This window comes from Oncorhynchus kisutch, linkage group LG28 (genome assembly GCF_002021735.2).
Source record: "Oncorhynchus kisutch isolate 150728-3 linkage group LG28, Okis_V2, whole genome shotgun sequence".
Taxonomy (NCBI): domain Eukaryota; kingdom Metazoa; phylum Chordata; class Actinopteri; order Salmoniformes; family Salmonidae; genus Oncorhynchus; species Oncorhynchus kisutch.
The window spans coordinates 20493892-20510089 of record NC_034201.2 but is presented as its reverse complement, the minus strand read 5'-3'; the positions used below and the strand labels follow the sequence as shown (position 1 = coordinate 20510089).

General features: G+C 42.2%; 1 protein-coding gene across 1 annotated transcript in view; it reads left to right on the top strand.

The window, feature by feature from the left end:
• LOC109872499 (2-acylglycerol O-acyltransferase 2-A-like) overlaps window positions 1–16198 on the top strand; it is a 28369-nt gene continuing 12171 nt past the window's right edge. The window contains exons 1-2 of the mRNA XM_020463759.2: window positions 1–183; window positions 975–1153. Of these exons, the coding sequence (XP_020319348.1) occupies window positions 90–183; window positions 975–1153 (273 nt within the window). The 5' untranslated portion in view covers window positions 1–89. The remainder of the gene's footprint in view (window positions 184–974; window positions 1154–16198) is intronic.

The window sequence follows — 16198 nt, the reverse complement described above, 5'->3', positions numbered from 1 at the left end:
TGGACCCACTTCACTCACTTCTCCTCTCCCGGGTGTCCCAGACATAAGCCTCCTGTCTACCTGCACTGCCAGGCTCTTCAGTCACCACCATGAATATCCAGTTTGCCCCTACCGACCTGCCCCTAAGCAGAAGACTGCAGACGGCCTCGGTGCTACAGTGGGTCTTCTCCTTTCTGGGCCTGGGTGAGTCTGCCACTGTTCTGCTCTGTCCTGGGCTGTCTGTGTGTGTCTGTGTGTGCTGTGCAGCTTTGTTAGCTAGCCTTTCTTCCTCATTTCTTAACAAGTGTTAAGTGCCTTGTGCCTTGTGTCCAGTGCCTTGTGTCCAGTTCTGTTTGCTTAATGGGTTGCTCGGTGTGGAAAAGTTGAAATGGAATTCTTTGAGAGTTTCCACTGCTGGCTGACTTCCATGTGCCCATGGAGTTGTGCCTGAAACAGAGCAAGGAACGATGCTTACACAAATACATGCATACAGAAGAAACTCCCATATCCAACTCTTAAGTAACTTTTACATAACATGTGTTGGACAGTGGAGAGACTCCATGTGTGTTGCAATAGATTTGTCCATGAGACCTTCCATACTTTAAAAAAAATATTTTTGAGATGGATTGAATACTGTGCATCAGTGGTACCTAGTGGACAAGAGGAAACACACTTCCTGGTATTTGTTTTTTATGACCACATGACCTGACAAGGAAAAACTCTGGGTCCTAGTTATTGGTCAATCTGTTCAGGTCACGTCACGTGGTCAGGAAAAACTCATGGCTCGAGTTGTAGTACACTTCTCGGGTTTGCTTAGATCTCTCTCTACCCTTTTAAATCTCTCTATCCCGGTCCCTCTCCTGCTCACTGCTGCTCAGTATGTAAGCAGGTTAAGAGATGCAACCTAATAGTGCAGTGCCCATCACGCCTGTGTCTGTGTGTGTGTGTGTGTGTGTGTGTGTGTCTGTCTGTGTGTATTGGTTGTCTTCCTCCAGCTCCAAGCTGCATCGTGCTGTTCTTTGTGTTGATGTTCACTCGGTTCTGGCTGGTCAGCGTGTTGTACGCCTGCTGGTGGTTCATCGACTGGGAAACACCATCCAAGGGGGGCAACAGGGTTCACTTCCTCTCCAATCTACGTGTCTGGGACTACATGAGGGACTACTTCCCTGTAAAGGTGGGATGACTTCACTGTGTTTACTGCACTCTTTGTGAGTGTTTGTGACTATGTTTTTTTGGGGCTTCAATAAAAAAGCAGTGCCCAGTCCAGGGATGGATAGGCCCTATCTACAGCTGTTGCTGGCTGATGTCACCATCTAGTGGTGATATATGGATTGTGTGTAGAGACATTCAAGTTCAGCTAAGAAATGTGAGTTGGTATTTGTTGGAATTTGATCATCATTAATCTTATCCTAAGAACTTAGTCTCTCAAAGTCATACCAATGCCTATATGCTGTGTTATTGGATAGTGCAGTAAGAAATCCTGTTTAAATGGATATACAAATCTTTGATTCTATTCTATGGAGCTTGGAGGCCTGTGAGCCTTCAATATCCTTCCGCTGAGATGGGTCCACGCTCTTGCCCTTGGTCAGAATGTACACTTTGGTCTGTACTGATAAGCATGTGAACATCAACAACAAAATGGCTCAGATGTGTATTTTTCCTTTCAATTGCTATGCAGAGCTTTGTTATCTATAGTTTGTCTAATTGAAAGTCTCAATAGGGTCACATGAATTATCATGAATTATCTTTGACATTGTTAAATCCATAATTGTTATTCTAATGGTATAGCTAGACCTATGTATTTATTAATTTTATGTGAATGGTAGTGTTTCTTTTTTTTTAAAGCTTCTATTGGTCATTGTAATCAAATGTTATTTTCAGATGACCTAGAAATCACCCATAGATAATCATAAATGTATTGTTTATGTAAATTCAGTGATGCGTTTGGATCTCCAACGACAGCCTTAGTGAGACATACCAATGTAAACCTTCATTGTAAACATAGAATGACTTTTGCTGCCATTGATAAAACAATCCTCAGATGGTGCTTTCTTTCTGAAATGAACTATGTAGAAATATGTTTAACCATTTATTAAACAATGAATAATGCAAGTCTTGCCGATATAGGCTCTGCTCATTCAGGGTAGCTCACTGCCCAAGCAAAGCGTCAATATAAAATAGCCAGCCTACAGGCAGTGAGCGCAGTAAACTGTACCATCCCCCCAGCAGGAACACAGAACCTAACAGGTGGATGCTGGGGTGGAAACAGCCAGTGCATAGTAGCAGCAAGCGGTAGCAGGATGAGTGAGCAGATCCGGTCAGCTTAAATAGACTGACAAATAAGGTAGGTGTGATTGATATAAGCCTCTAATTTATGCCATCTCAGCTGATGCGGGGCACTCGGGTTTCTTTTCTGAACTGGCTCTGCTTAATTTCAGATAGAAAAGACAGAAATACAGTACCAGTCAAACGTTTGGACACAGCTACTCATTCAAAGGGTTTTCTTTATTTTTACTATTTTCTACATTGAAGAATAATAGTGAAGACATCAGAACTATGAAATAACACATGGAATCATGTAGTAACCAAAAAAGTGTTAAACAAATCAAAATATATTTTATATTTGAGATTCTTTAAAGTAGCCACCCTTTGCCTTGATGACAGCTTTGCACACTCTTGGCATTCTCTCAACCAGCTTCACGAGGAATGCTTTTCCAACTGTTTTGAAAGAGTTTCCAAATATGCTGAGCACTTGTTGGCTGCTTTTCCTTCACTCTGCTGTTCAACTCATCCCAAACCATCTCAATTGGGTTGAGGTCGGGTGATTGTGGAGGCCAGGTCATCTGATGCAGCACTTCATCACTCTCCTTGGTCAAATAGTCCTTACACAGCCTGGAGGTATGTTTTGGATCATTGTCCAGTTGAAAAACAAATGATAGTCCCACAAAGCGCAAACCAGATGGGATGGCATATCGCTGCAGAATGCATGCTGGTCAGGTGTGCCTTGAATTCAAAATAAATCACAGACAGTGTCACCAGCAGAGCACCCCCATACCAACACACCTCCTCCTCAATGCTTCATGCTTGGAGCCACACAAGCGGGGATCATCCGTTTACATACCCTGCATCACAAAGACACAGCGCTTGTAACCAAAAATCTCAAATTTGGACTCATCAGACCAAAGGACAGATTTCCACCAGTCTAATGTCCATTGCTCGTATTTAAAGTATCTTCTTATTATTGGTGTCCTTTAGTAATGGTTTCTTTGCAGCAATTCGACCATGAAGACTTGATTTACTCATTCTCCCCTGAACAGTTGATGTTGAGATGTGTCTGTTACTTGAACTCTGTGAAGCATTTATTTGGGCTGCAATCTGAGGTGCAGTTAACTCTAATGAACTTATCCTCTGCAGCAGAGGTAACTCTGGGTCTTCCTTTCCTGTGGCAGTCTTCATAAGAACCAGTTTCATCATAGTGCTTGATGGTTTTTGCGACTGCTCTTGAAGAAATTTTAAAAGTTCTTGAAATGTTCCGTATTGACTGACCTTCATGTCTTAGAGTAATGATGGACTGTCGTTTCTCTTTGCCTTTTGAGCTGTTCTTGCCATAATATGGACTATTTTACCAAATAGGTCTATCCTCTGTATACCACCCAACCTTGTCACAACACAACTGATTGGGTCAAATGCAGTAAGGAAAGACATTTCACAAATTAACTTTTAACAGGGCACACCTGTTAATTTAAATACATTCCAGGTGACTACCTCATGCAGCTGGTTGAGATAATGCCAAGAATGTGCAAAGCTGTCAAGGCAAAGGGTGGTTACTTTGAAGAATCTCAAATATTAAATATACTTTGATTTGTTTAACACTTTTTTAGTTACTAAATTACTCCATATGTGTTATTTCATAGTTTTGATGTCTTCACTATTATTCTACAATGTAGAAAATAGTAAAAATAAAGAAACCATGGAGTACTGTATGTTTAACCATTTACTAAGCAATGAATAATGCAAGTATTGCCGCTATGTAAATAATAATTTGTTCTTAACTGACTTGCCTAGTTAAATAAAGGTTAAATAAAAAAAATTAAAGGCTCTGCTCCTTCAGGATTGCTCACTGCCCAAGCAAAGAGTCAATATTAAATAGCCTACAGTCAGTGAGCACTGGAAACTACACAATCCCCCAAAACAGCAGAACCTCACACCATCCGACTATGTGTAGCTACGGCAGAGTGCCGTTTAGATATGATCAAATAGACCAGCTAAAGTGCATCTACCAGCGCAAGAACGAATACCAGGTGAGAATGTTAACCATGTCATGAGGGATAGAAGTCATACGTTGCTCAGTTTATGCCACACATAACGCTGGGTACCCTCACTTGAGGCGAGCTTCATCTGCCTATCTTGCCAATGTAACAGTGTGAACCCAGCTGCCCTAGAGATGTATCGCCAGGTGCACTCACTGATCAATACAAGTAGCCTGGTCATCTGTTGGCCTACATTAAATATCTACCATCTAACAAGCAACCTAAGCAATATGCACCCAGCCAACCAGCTGTAGTTATGCACTGAACTTTATTAGTGCCAAAGCAATGCTATTGACCATGGGCTGAACCCAGTCATACCAAACTATAGTATAAAAGGCATGGAACTGGCAGATGAACTCATCACTTTGGGGCATCCAAAATGTTATTGGCATTTAATCTAATATAGCGTTCGTAGGAAGCAGACCCCCGTGATCTTCAGTGTGTATGCAGGGACAGATAGAGATGACAATTAAGCAGCGCCGATGCGAAATGAATGAGCTGTGTACAGCTCAAGAGATTGTCAACGCTGTGGGCTAAGGAGATGGAACCGTGATGAAAACCAGTATCTCGTCATTGGTTTGCCACCGTCGGTGAGGAATAATGGATCGCGCGGCGTGGTCAGTGGTCGCCATTGCAGGTAGCGTAACATGGAAGGGAGGACAGAAAGCAGCGTTAGTTTGGGCAATGACAACAGCAGTAACTTTACCCATCCTATCAGTTTAAGAATGCTTTACCAATACTGTAAACATATGAGTGGAGTGACCATAATTAAATCCGAGATCATGCAATGATTAAAGAGAAATTAATACGAAGTCTATTCCCCAACACTAAAAACCATAGAAAGCCGCTAATAAAATCATTGTAGGAGCCGAAACACCCTTTACTTAACTTAACGTGAACCTATTTTTTTTCTATAGAGTGAGGTTGTTAGGTAATATTTTGTCATTGCCTGAAGACTGCTCTTTTTGAAGCCCATTGAGTCATAAAGTGCTGTCATTTTAGCGTATGAGGATATTCTACCAATGCAACGTAGCTACTGGACCACTTGGGCTGACAATCATGATCATATGCAGTTGAATTAGGAAGTTTACATACACCTTAGCCAAATACATGTAAACATCTTGACATTTAATCCTAGAAAAAAATCCCAGTTTTAGGTCAGTTAGGATCAACACTTTATTTTAAGAATGTGAAATGTCAGAATACTGGAAGAGAGAATGATTCATTTCAGCTTTCATTTCTTTCATCACATTCCCAGTGGGTCAGAAGTTTACATACGCTCATTTAGTACTTGGTAGCGTTGCCTTTCAATTGTTTAACTTGGGTCAAACATTTCAGGTAGCCTTCCACAAGCTTCCCACAATAAGCTGGGTGAATTTTGGCCCATTCCTCCTGACAGAGCTGGTGTAACGGAGTCAGGTTTATAGACCTCCTTGCTCACACACGCTTTTTCAGTTCTGCCCACACATTTTCTATGGGATTTAGGTCAGGGCTTTGTGATGGCCACTCCAATACCTTGACTTTGTTGTCTTTAAGCCATTTTGTCACAACTTTGGAAGTATGCTTGGGGTCATTGTCCATTTGGAAGACCCATTTGCGACCAAGCTTTAACTTCTTGACTGATGTCTTGATGTTGCTTCAATATATCCACATAATTTTCCTACCTCAGGATGCAATCTGTTTTGTGAAGTGCAAAGGTCTCTCCTGCAGCAAAGAACCCCCACAACATGATGCTGCCACCCACGTGCTTCACGGTTGGGATGGTGTTCTTCAGCTTGCAAGCATCCCCCTTTTTCCTCCAAACATAACAATGGTCATTATGGCCAAACAGTTCTATTTTTGTTTCATCAGACAAGAGGACATTTCTCTAAAAAGTACGATCTTTGTCCCCATGTGCAGTTGCAAACTGTAGTCTGGCTTTTTTATGGCGGGCTTGGAGCAGTGGCGTCTTCCTTGCTGAGCGGCCTTTCAGGTTATGTTGATATAGGACTCTTTTTTACTGTGGATATAGATACTTTTGAACCTGTTTCCTCCAGCATCTTCACAAGGTCCTTTTGTACCTGTTTCCTCCAGCATCTTCACAAGGTCCTTTTGTACCTGTTTCCTCCAGCATCTTCACAAGGTCCTTTTGTACCTGTTTCCTCCAGCATCTTCGCAAGGTCCTTTTGTACCTGTTTCCTCCAGCATCTTCACAAGGTCCTTTGCTGTTGTTCTATTGCACTTTACGCACCAAAATACGTTCATCTCTAGGAGACAGAACTCGTCTCCTTCCTGAGCGGTATGAAGGCTGCGTGATCCCATGGTTTTTAATACTTGTGTACGATTGTTTGTACAGATGAACGTGGTACCTTCAGGCATTTAGAAATTGCTCCCAAGTATGAACCAGACTTGTGGAGGTCTACAATTTCTTTTATGAAGTCTTGGCTGATTTCCTTTTGATTTTCCCATTATGTCAAGCAAAGAGGCACTGAGTTTGAAGGTAGGCCTTGAAATGCAGCCACAGGCACACCACCAATTGACTCAATTGATGTCAATTAGCCTATCAGAAGCTTCTAAAGCCATGACATTTTTTATTTATTTTCCAAGCTGTTTAAAGGCACAGTCAACTTAGTGCATGTAAACTTCTGACCCACTGAAATTGTGATATAATTCACTGTATGTGAAGTAATCTGTCTGTAAACAATTGTAGGAAAAATTATGCACAAAGTAGATGTCCTAACCAACTTGCCAAAACTATAATCTGTTAATAAGAAATTTGTGGAGTGGTTGAAAACCAAGTTTTAATGACACCAACCTAAGTGTACGTAAACTTCCGACTTCAACTGTAGCAATACTGGAGGAACTCATGTAGGTTCCACAATCTCAGAATCAATCAAACGTAACAGCGGCGGATCCGAGTAAAGCCGGGTTTTATTGAGAGCAGTAGCACCGATGCAGAATTCGATGCCCAGAGCTCAGAGCTTGCCCTCAACACTGACGAAAGAACCAGAGCCGTGATGAGTTCCAGTATCTTGTCATTGGTTGCCAGCATCAATGTTGAACAAGAGGTTCGCCAGGTGCTGCCCGTGCTCAGCATGCAGGCAACATAACACGAAAGAGGACAAAGCCGTGTTAGATCTGGCGATGAAGACTTCAGTTCCATGCCAATTCTTTCATCTCAGGGTGTATGACAGTACATGTAACATGTGAGAGTCCACATTGCAAACAGAACTTAAGAGATCATGCAGAAATAAAGCAGAGGAACATTTAGTGCATTTCAGACTGAAGAGCCCATAAAGCCAGAGTAATGTAACTCAACACTGTTGCCTTAACGTGAACTCAAACATGTGCTACTGAGAGAGGAGAGATACTCTTTGATATGCATGTTCATTCCTTCTCCATAGGCCCTGAAGTGTAGGCAGACATGGATCCTTGAGTAGACTGCATGCTGAAGGGTCCTGATGCCCAAAATGAACTGAATCACTGCTAACAGAGCATGATAAAGCTGCATTTGCCAGACTGAAATTGGAATAGCAAAGGCATACATGGTTATATTACAGAAGACATTGTACAGAGAGAAGAGCATACAGTAGACTGCTGCAGAGTGCACAGCCTAGCCATGACATACCATCACATAGCATAAAACATATGCATTACTAACAAACCCACAAAACCGCAACTAAACGTTGGTACAGGTTGTTTCGTAGCTACCTAAATAGCCTAATGTACTACTGAAATTGCTCAGCTGTAGCTGATGCATCTGCAGCGTACACAGTGAGATTTCAAGTTATGGTTAGGCAGTAGTATCCATTTAAAATGAGGCTGTACTTCTGTGAATATATGCTTAGCGATGGAAAGACCGAGTAGTGTTCGATGTAACATGAAGATAACAAAATGCAAGCAGAAGATTCAGTAATAACAGTACTAATACATGACCCTAACCAGAAACCGTGGATGGCAGCATTCGTTCAAAACTGAAAGCGCGAACCACTGCATTTAACCATGGCAAGGTGACTGGGAATATGGCAGAATACAAACAAAAATTCCCTCCGCAAGGCAATCAAACAGGCAAAACGTCAGTATAGAGACAAAGTGGAGTCGCAATTCAATGGCTCATGAGACGTATGTGGCAGGGACTACAGACAATCACGGACTACAAAAGGAAAACCAGCCACGACGCACCGAAGTCTTGCTTCCGGACAAGCTAAATACGTTCTTCCCTGCTTTGAGGATAACACAGTACTACCAACTCGGCCAGCTACCAAGGACTGCGGGCTCTCCTTCTCTATGGCAAACGTGAATAATACTGTAAAAAGTGTTAACCTTCACAAGGCTGCTGGCCTAGACGGCATCCCTAGCCGTGTCCTCAGAGTCAGACGTGGTGTGTTTACGGTCATATTCAATCTCTCCCTATCCCAGTCTGCTGTCCCCACATGCTTCAAGATGGCCACCATTGTTCCCATACCCAAGAATGCAAAGGTAACTGAACTAAATTAATATCGCCCCATAGCACTCACTTCTGTCATCATGAATTGCTTTGAGTCTAGTCAAGGATCATATCACCTCCACCTTACCGGTCACTCTAGACCCACCTCAATTTGCATGCCACCCCAATAGGTCCACAGATGATGCAATCGCCATCACACTGCCCTATCCCATCTGGACAAGAAGAATACCCATGTAAGAATGCTGTTCATTAACTATAGCTCAGCATTCAACATCATAGTACCCTCCAAGCTCATCATTAAGCTCGAGGCCCTGGGTCTGAATCCCGCACTGTGCAATTGGGTCCTGAACTTCCTGACGGGCTGCCCCCAGGTGGTGAAGGTAGGAAACAACATCTCCACTGCACTGATCCTCAACACAGGAACCCCACAAGGGTGCGTGCTCAGCCCCCTCCTGTACTCCCTGTTCACCCATGACTGAGTGGCCAAGCACGCCTCCAACTCAAACATCAAGTTTGCAGACGACACAACAGTAGTAGGCTTGATTACCAACAACGATGAGACAGCCTAAAGGGAGGAGGTGAGGGGTCTGGGAGTATGGTGACAGGAAAACGTCTCACTCAACGTCAACAAAACAAAGGACATCAAGGACAACAACCGCCTGAGCCACTGCCTGTTCACCCCGCTACCTTCCAGAAGGCGAGGTCAGTACTGGTGCATCAAAGCTGGGACTGAGACACTGAAAAACAGCTTCTATCTTAAGGCCATCAGACTGTTAAATAGCCATCACTAGCACAGAGAGGCTGCTGCCTACATACACAGACTTAAAATCATTGGCCACTTTAATAAATGGAACACTAGTCACTTTAATAATATTAACATATCTAGCATTACTCATCTCATATCTACTGTATCCTAGTCTATGCCTCTCTGACATTGCTCATACATTTATATTCTTAATTCCATTACTTAGATTTGTGTGTATTAGGTATTTGTTGTGAAATTGTTTGATATTACTGCACTGTCGGAACTAGAATGACAAGCATTTCGCTACACTCGCATTAACATCTGCTAAACACATGTACAGTATGTGACCAATAACATTTTGATTTGATTTGACTTGAATGAAGTGATCTCTACAATAGCACACAACACAATTATTTATTATTTATCTAGGCAAGTCAGTTAAGAACAAATTCTTCTTTTCAATGATGGCCTAGGAACAGTGGGTTAACTGCCTTGATGAGGGGCAGAACAACATATTCTTACCTTGTCAGCTCTGGGATTCGATCTTTCGGTTACTAGTCCAACGCTCTAACCACTAGGCTACCTGCCGCCACAATAGTCTATTATAGAATAAGAACAGTCACTAGAATAATACTACTAGAACACAAGATGAACCGACAAGTAGGACCGCCTGGGTAAAAGGCATAACACATGATTAGAACATGGTTAATAAACCAGAGCCTAAACCTACTGCTTCAATAAGAATTAAGCATAAATGAGTTGACTGAAATTATACCTTAAAATGTATGCTAATAGTGTGACTCATGCAACAGCAGGCTATACACAAAATAAGCCAGCAGATTTATCATTTCACAAGAGTAAAAGAGCAGCAAAAGTGTAGCAATACGAGGAGCGCACTGTCCAGTTAAATTGAATGTGTTCTAGCTTATACTGTGTAAGGGTTCCAAAGATACTAACCATACCCAGATAATTTGTACAACATTTGAAGTGTGACTGCTGGCGCACGTCACATTAACCTATGTGACTGGAATGACTCATAAAATGTAGGCCATCACTGATGTGTGCATTGATTTTCAGCAGTCTCATGAGATGCGCAACATGCAGTGATAGTTACTATCCATACTGATGCTGCACTAAACTAAGCATAGAGACTTAAATACTATTGAATCACCGTGATAAGCACCATCTCCTGCCAGTGGCATATATTCATGGTTGCCAAGGCAACCAGGCTTCCCCTAAAAATGACCCCCCCAGGAATGTAAAAACATAAAATGTATCTTTTGTCTCTGTATTGCTAAAAAAATATCAGAAAGCAGCAGCATAGCGTGAATTGGCTAGTTAATAAGGTAGCAGCGTCGTGCATAGTAGCAGCAAGCAGCAGCAGGATGAGTGTGCAGACCCGATCAGTTTAAATAGACCGCCAAATAAGTTAGGCGTGATTGTTACTCGCCTCTAATTGATGCCATCTCAGCTGAGGCGAGGCACTCGGGTTTCCTTTCTGAACGGGCTCTGCTTAATTTTGATGTCAACATCTTATCACTTCTATTAATTATAGTTCTCTGCTTTTACCATTGCATGAACTAGTACAGCAGATGTAGTTCAGAAAGGTTATTATAGAAACAAACAGTGATACAGCAGGTAAAAATAGACTTTCTATGAATGATACTGTATTTGGTTTTATCAATCAGTTGTAATGAACACCATGGGAGACAGAGAGCTGGTTTCAATTCGCAGGTGTTTATTTGTAAAGGACCACAGGAGGAGGCAGGTAGCTGGGTCCAAGGGCAGGCAGAAGGTCCTACACAGCGGGTCCAAAAAGGCAACAGTACAGGCAGGGAAAGGCTAGTAACGTCATCCGGGAGATCAGGCAATAAGTTGATAACAGGAAATCCAATAGGCTAAAGTACAGGCAGGGAATAGGAAAAACCTAAACCTATTTAATCCACAGGAGGATTAAATTACAACAACCACAGCGCTTTGACTAGAAGTGTGTCACAAAACAAACAATACTTCACAACGATGGGGTGCAAAGAACTGAATTAAATAGTGTGTGATAATGACATACAGGTGTGTGAACAGGTGATCAGAATTCAGCTGATTGGGATTTGGAGAGGGAGCTGCATTCAGGGGATCTATGTGTTTGAGAGTGTGAGTTGGAAACAGACGCTACATCAGTCTGATATCTTCTTTGATAGCATGCTTATCTTTTGTACTTAGCACAGAGTGTGTCCTTAATGCCACTTCTCCAGTGTGTCCAAAGTTTTCCCAAGGTAGAGGCCCCACCTCAAGACTCTGCTCCTTTGAGTTGGGGTAAATGTCCCTGATTGTTCCATACAGTATACTGATAAGATGAAATATCAAAACCAATTGATTAGGGAACACAGTCAACACGTTCTACTGTATGTAAAGTGTTCTGTATGTATTGAGTATTCAGACAGAGCTTTATTGAGGCAGATGCGTTTTATTAGAGAGAGTAATGTCTCATTCAAGCAAAACATGAATTAGTTCTGAATGCCACACGCACAAATGGGGAATTTACATAATTAGGTCATATGGACTTTCCTTCATTTCTCAAGGAAAGATACAGTACATTGAACACATCTAGATTACAAGTTCCCAACAAAGAGGACTTCCTCAAACAAACACATTTGAATGTCATTTCCCCTGTATTATCTCCTGGAATGTGCCGATCGAACATTTGACTTCATGCATTATTAAGGCTGGAATAAAGAGTCAATGTTAGTCTGAACAGAGCAGTGTCCTTCAGAGGGTGTCATCGGTTACACTGAGGTCTTGTTCTCCACCACCGTCCCTAATGACAGCGTCACTGCCTCCGACTGTGATCCAACCACCTGATTTGAAAACCTGTTCTGTTCTCTGCAGAAATCAACACTAACTAGACACTGACTCCTCTCATGACTTTACATTTGTAGAATGTATACATGTTAGTCGCGTTTGAACCTAACTCTAAGCCAAAATGCAACAACATGCATATGCCAAGCCTGTGCATGTCAAGCCTGATGGGAAAATGTGAAAAATGGGTTCAGTGTATAAACAGGCATAAGAAGGAAACTCGTTTGTTAACATGGAGAAACAGGGGCCAATAATTAATCCTGAATAGAAAGGCTGCTGTGAGCAGGGACCAAAATAATGACAGGCCACTAAACAATTGGCCAGTGTTCTCTCACTATGTCAATCCACGACTAGAGCTCCATTCTCAATCATACAGGCATCTGTGTTGACCATGAGTACAACATCTGACAAAGTTCCATTCCCTAAAAACAAACAGTACAGTAGTCTTAGAGCTTGACGTATTCTGTCATCTGTTTTTGGAAAGTGCAATATCTCATGATCAGATAGAGGACTACAGGAAACGAGAGCAGGACAAACGGGTTGTTTACAATCACAAAACCCCAAATGATGATAACCATCTCTGCAGCACTCCAACAATCAGACCTGTATAGTCTGATGAAACCAAGGTTGAACTCCTTGGCCTGAATGCCAAGTGTCATGTCTGGAGGAAACCTAGCACCATCCCTACTGTGAAGCATGGTGGTGGCAGTATCATTCTGTGGGGATGTTTTTCAGCGGCAGGGACTGGGAGACTAGTCAGGATCGAGGGAAAGATGAACAGAGCAAAGTACAGAGAGCACCTTGATGAAAACCTGCTCCAGAGCGCTCAGGACCTCAGACTGGGGTGAAGGTTCCCCTTCCAACAGGACAATGACCCTCAGCACACAACCAAGACAACGCAGGATAGGCTTCAGCACAAGTATCTGAATGTCCTTGAGTGGCCCAGTCAGAGCCCAGACTTGAACTTGAACGAGTTGCTTTTTGACTTTTAGGACCCCTATTTTTCTGTGTAATTTGGCCTTTAATACTACAGCCCATAGAAAAGCATTGAATAACACATTCATAAATTGAAGTCCAAAGGTAAATCATAAGGAATAAGGTTTTGAAGTGTATGTACTCAATCTATGATATATAAGAAAGCTCAGGAAATATAAGAAAATGTTTGGACACATACAGTGCCTTGCGAAAGTATTCGGCCCCCTTGAACTTTGCGACCTTTGGCCACATTTCAGGCTTCAAACATAAAGATATAAAACTGTATTTTTTTGTGAAGACTCAACAACAAGTGGGACACAATCATGAAGTGGAACGACATTTATTGGATATTTCAAACTTTTTTAACAAATCAAAAACTGAAAAATTGGGCGTGCAAAATTATTCAGCCCCTTTACTTTCAGTGCAGCAAACTCTCTCCAGAAGTTCAGTGAGGATCTCTGAATGATCCAATGTTGACCTAAATGACTAATGATGATAAATACAATCCACCTGTGTGTAATCAAGTCTCCGTATAAATGCACCTGCACTGTGATAGTCTCAGAGGTCCGTTAAAAGCGCAGAGAGCATCATATAGAACAAGGAACACACCAGGCAGGTCCGAGATACTGTTGTGAAGATTTCCCAAGCTTTAAACATCCCAAGGAGCACTGTGCAAGCGATAATATTGAAATGGAAGGAGTATCAGACCACTGCAAATCTACCAAGACCTGGCCGTCCCTCTAAACTTTCAGCTCATACAAGGAGAAGACTGATCAGAGATGCAGCCAAGAGGCCCATGATCACTCTGGATGAACTGCAGAGATCTACAGCTGAGGTGGGAGACTCTGTCCATAGGACAACAATCAGTCGTATATTGCACAAATCTGGCCTTTATGGAAGAGTGGCAAGAAGAAAGCCATTTCTTAAAGATATCCATAAAAAGTGTCATTTAAAGTTTGCCACAAGCCACCTGGGAGACACACCAAACATGTGGAAGAAGGGGCTCTGGTCAGATGAAACCAAAATTGAACTTTTTGGCAACAATGCAAAACGTTATGTTTTGCGTAAAAGCAACACAGCTCATCACCCTGAACACACCATCCCCACTGTCAAACATGGTGGTGGCAGCATCATGGTTTGGGCCTGCTTTTCTTCAGCAGGGACAGGGAAGATGGTTAAAATGGATGGGAAGATGGATGGAGCCAAATACAGGACCATTCTGGAAGAAAACCTGATGGAGTCTGCAAAAGACCTGAGACTGGGACGGAGATTTGTCTTCCAACAAGACAATGATCCAAAACATAAAGCAAAATCTACAATGGAATGGTTCAAAAATAAACATAACCAGGTGTTAGAATGGCCAAGTCAAAGTCCAGACCTGAATCCAATCGAGAATCTGTGGAAAGAACTGAAAACTGCTGTTCACAAATGCTCTCCATCCAACTTCACTGAGCTCGAGCTGTTTTGCAAGGAGGAATGGGAAAAAATTTCAGTCTCTCGATGTGCAAAACTGATAGAGACATACCCCAAGCGACTTACAGCTGTAATCGCAGCAAAAGGTGGCGCTACAAAGTATTAACTTAAGGTGGCTGAATAATTTTGCACGCCCAATTTTTCAGTTTTTGATTTGTTAAAAAAGTTTGAAATATCCAATAAATGTCGTTCCACTTCATGATTGTGTCCCACTTGTTAAAAATACAGTTTTATATCTTTATGTTTGAAGCCTGAAATGTGGCAAAAGGTCGCAAAGTTCAAGGGGGCCGAATACTTTCGCAAGGCACTGTATTTCAGAACCCCTTATTTTTGTTGGAACAAAACTACCTCCTTACTTCTATTAATTTGTATGGGTTACCTTCAGACGAGTCCCGTTACACTTGTGGCGGTTGAAGAAAAACACCATAGTGTTCGTAACACCATAGTCACCATAGAGTCTTCCCTTTCCCCTGTGGGCCAAACTGTTCGGACGCTACTGACTTTTTCATGAGAAGACCGATTTTCTGACAAACACCAATGTAGCTTGGCCCCCTTTCACCGCAGATGTGGAAGGCCGACATACTGTAGGCGGATGTGACCCGCTTTATCTCAGCTCACTGGTCACCATAGCAGCACCCACCAGTAGCACACGCTCCAGCAGGTATATTTCACTGGTCACCCCTAAAGCCAAATCCTCCTTTGGCCGCCTTTCCTTCTAGTTCTCTGCTGCCAATGACTGGAACAAATTGCAAAAATCACTGAAGCTGGAGACTCATATCTGTCAGAGCAGCTCACAGATGACTGCACCTGTCCTGTACATAGCCCATCTGTAAATAGCCCATCCAACTACCTCATCCCCATACTGTTATTTATTTATTTTTGCTCCTTTGCACCCCAGTATCTCTACTTGCACATTTATCTTCTGCACATCTATCACTCCAGTGTTTAATTGCTAAATTGTCATTATTTCGCCACTATGGCCTATTTATTGCCTTACCTCCCTTATCTTAGCTCATTTGCACACACTGTATATATACTTTTACTATTGTGTCATTGACTGTGTGTTTGTTTATTCCATGTGTAACTCTGTGTTGTTGTTTGTGTCGCACAGCTTTGCTTTATCTTGGCCAGGTCACAGTTGTAAATGAGAACTTGTTCTCAACTAGCCTACGTGGTTAAATAAAGGTGAAATATATATTTTTTATTTAAAAAAAAGAGAGATATCCCTTATTGGGACAGTGGTAAGGGTGTTCATCATTGGCGCTGGTGGCCTGGGTTTGAGACCCGCTAGGGGATTCACCCTACTCTCATATTCTTAGCAATATACACTACATGACCAAAAGTATATGGACACCTTCTCGTCGAACATCTCATTCCAAAATCATGGGCATTAATATGGAGTTGGTCCCCCCTTTGCTGCTATAACAGCCTCCACTC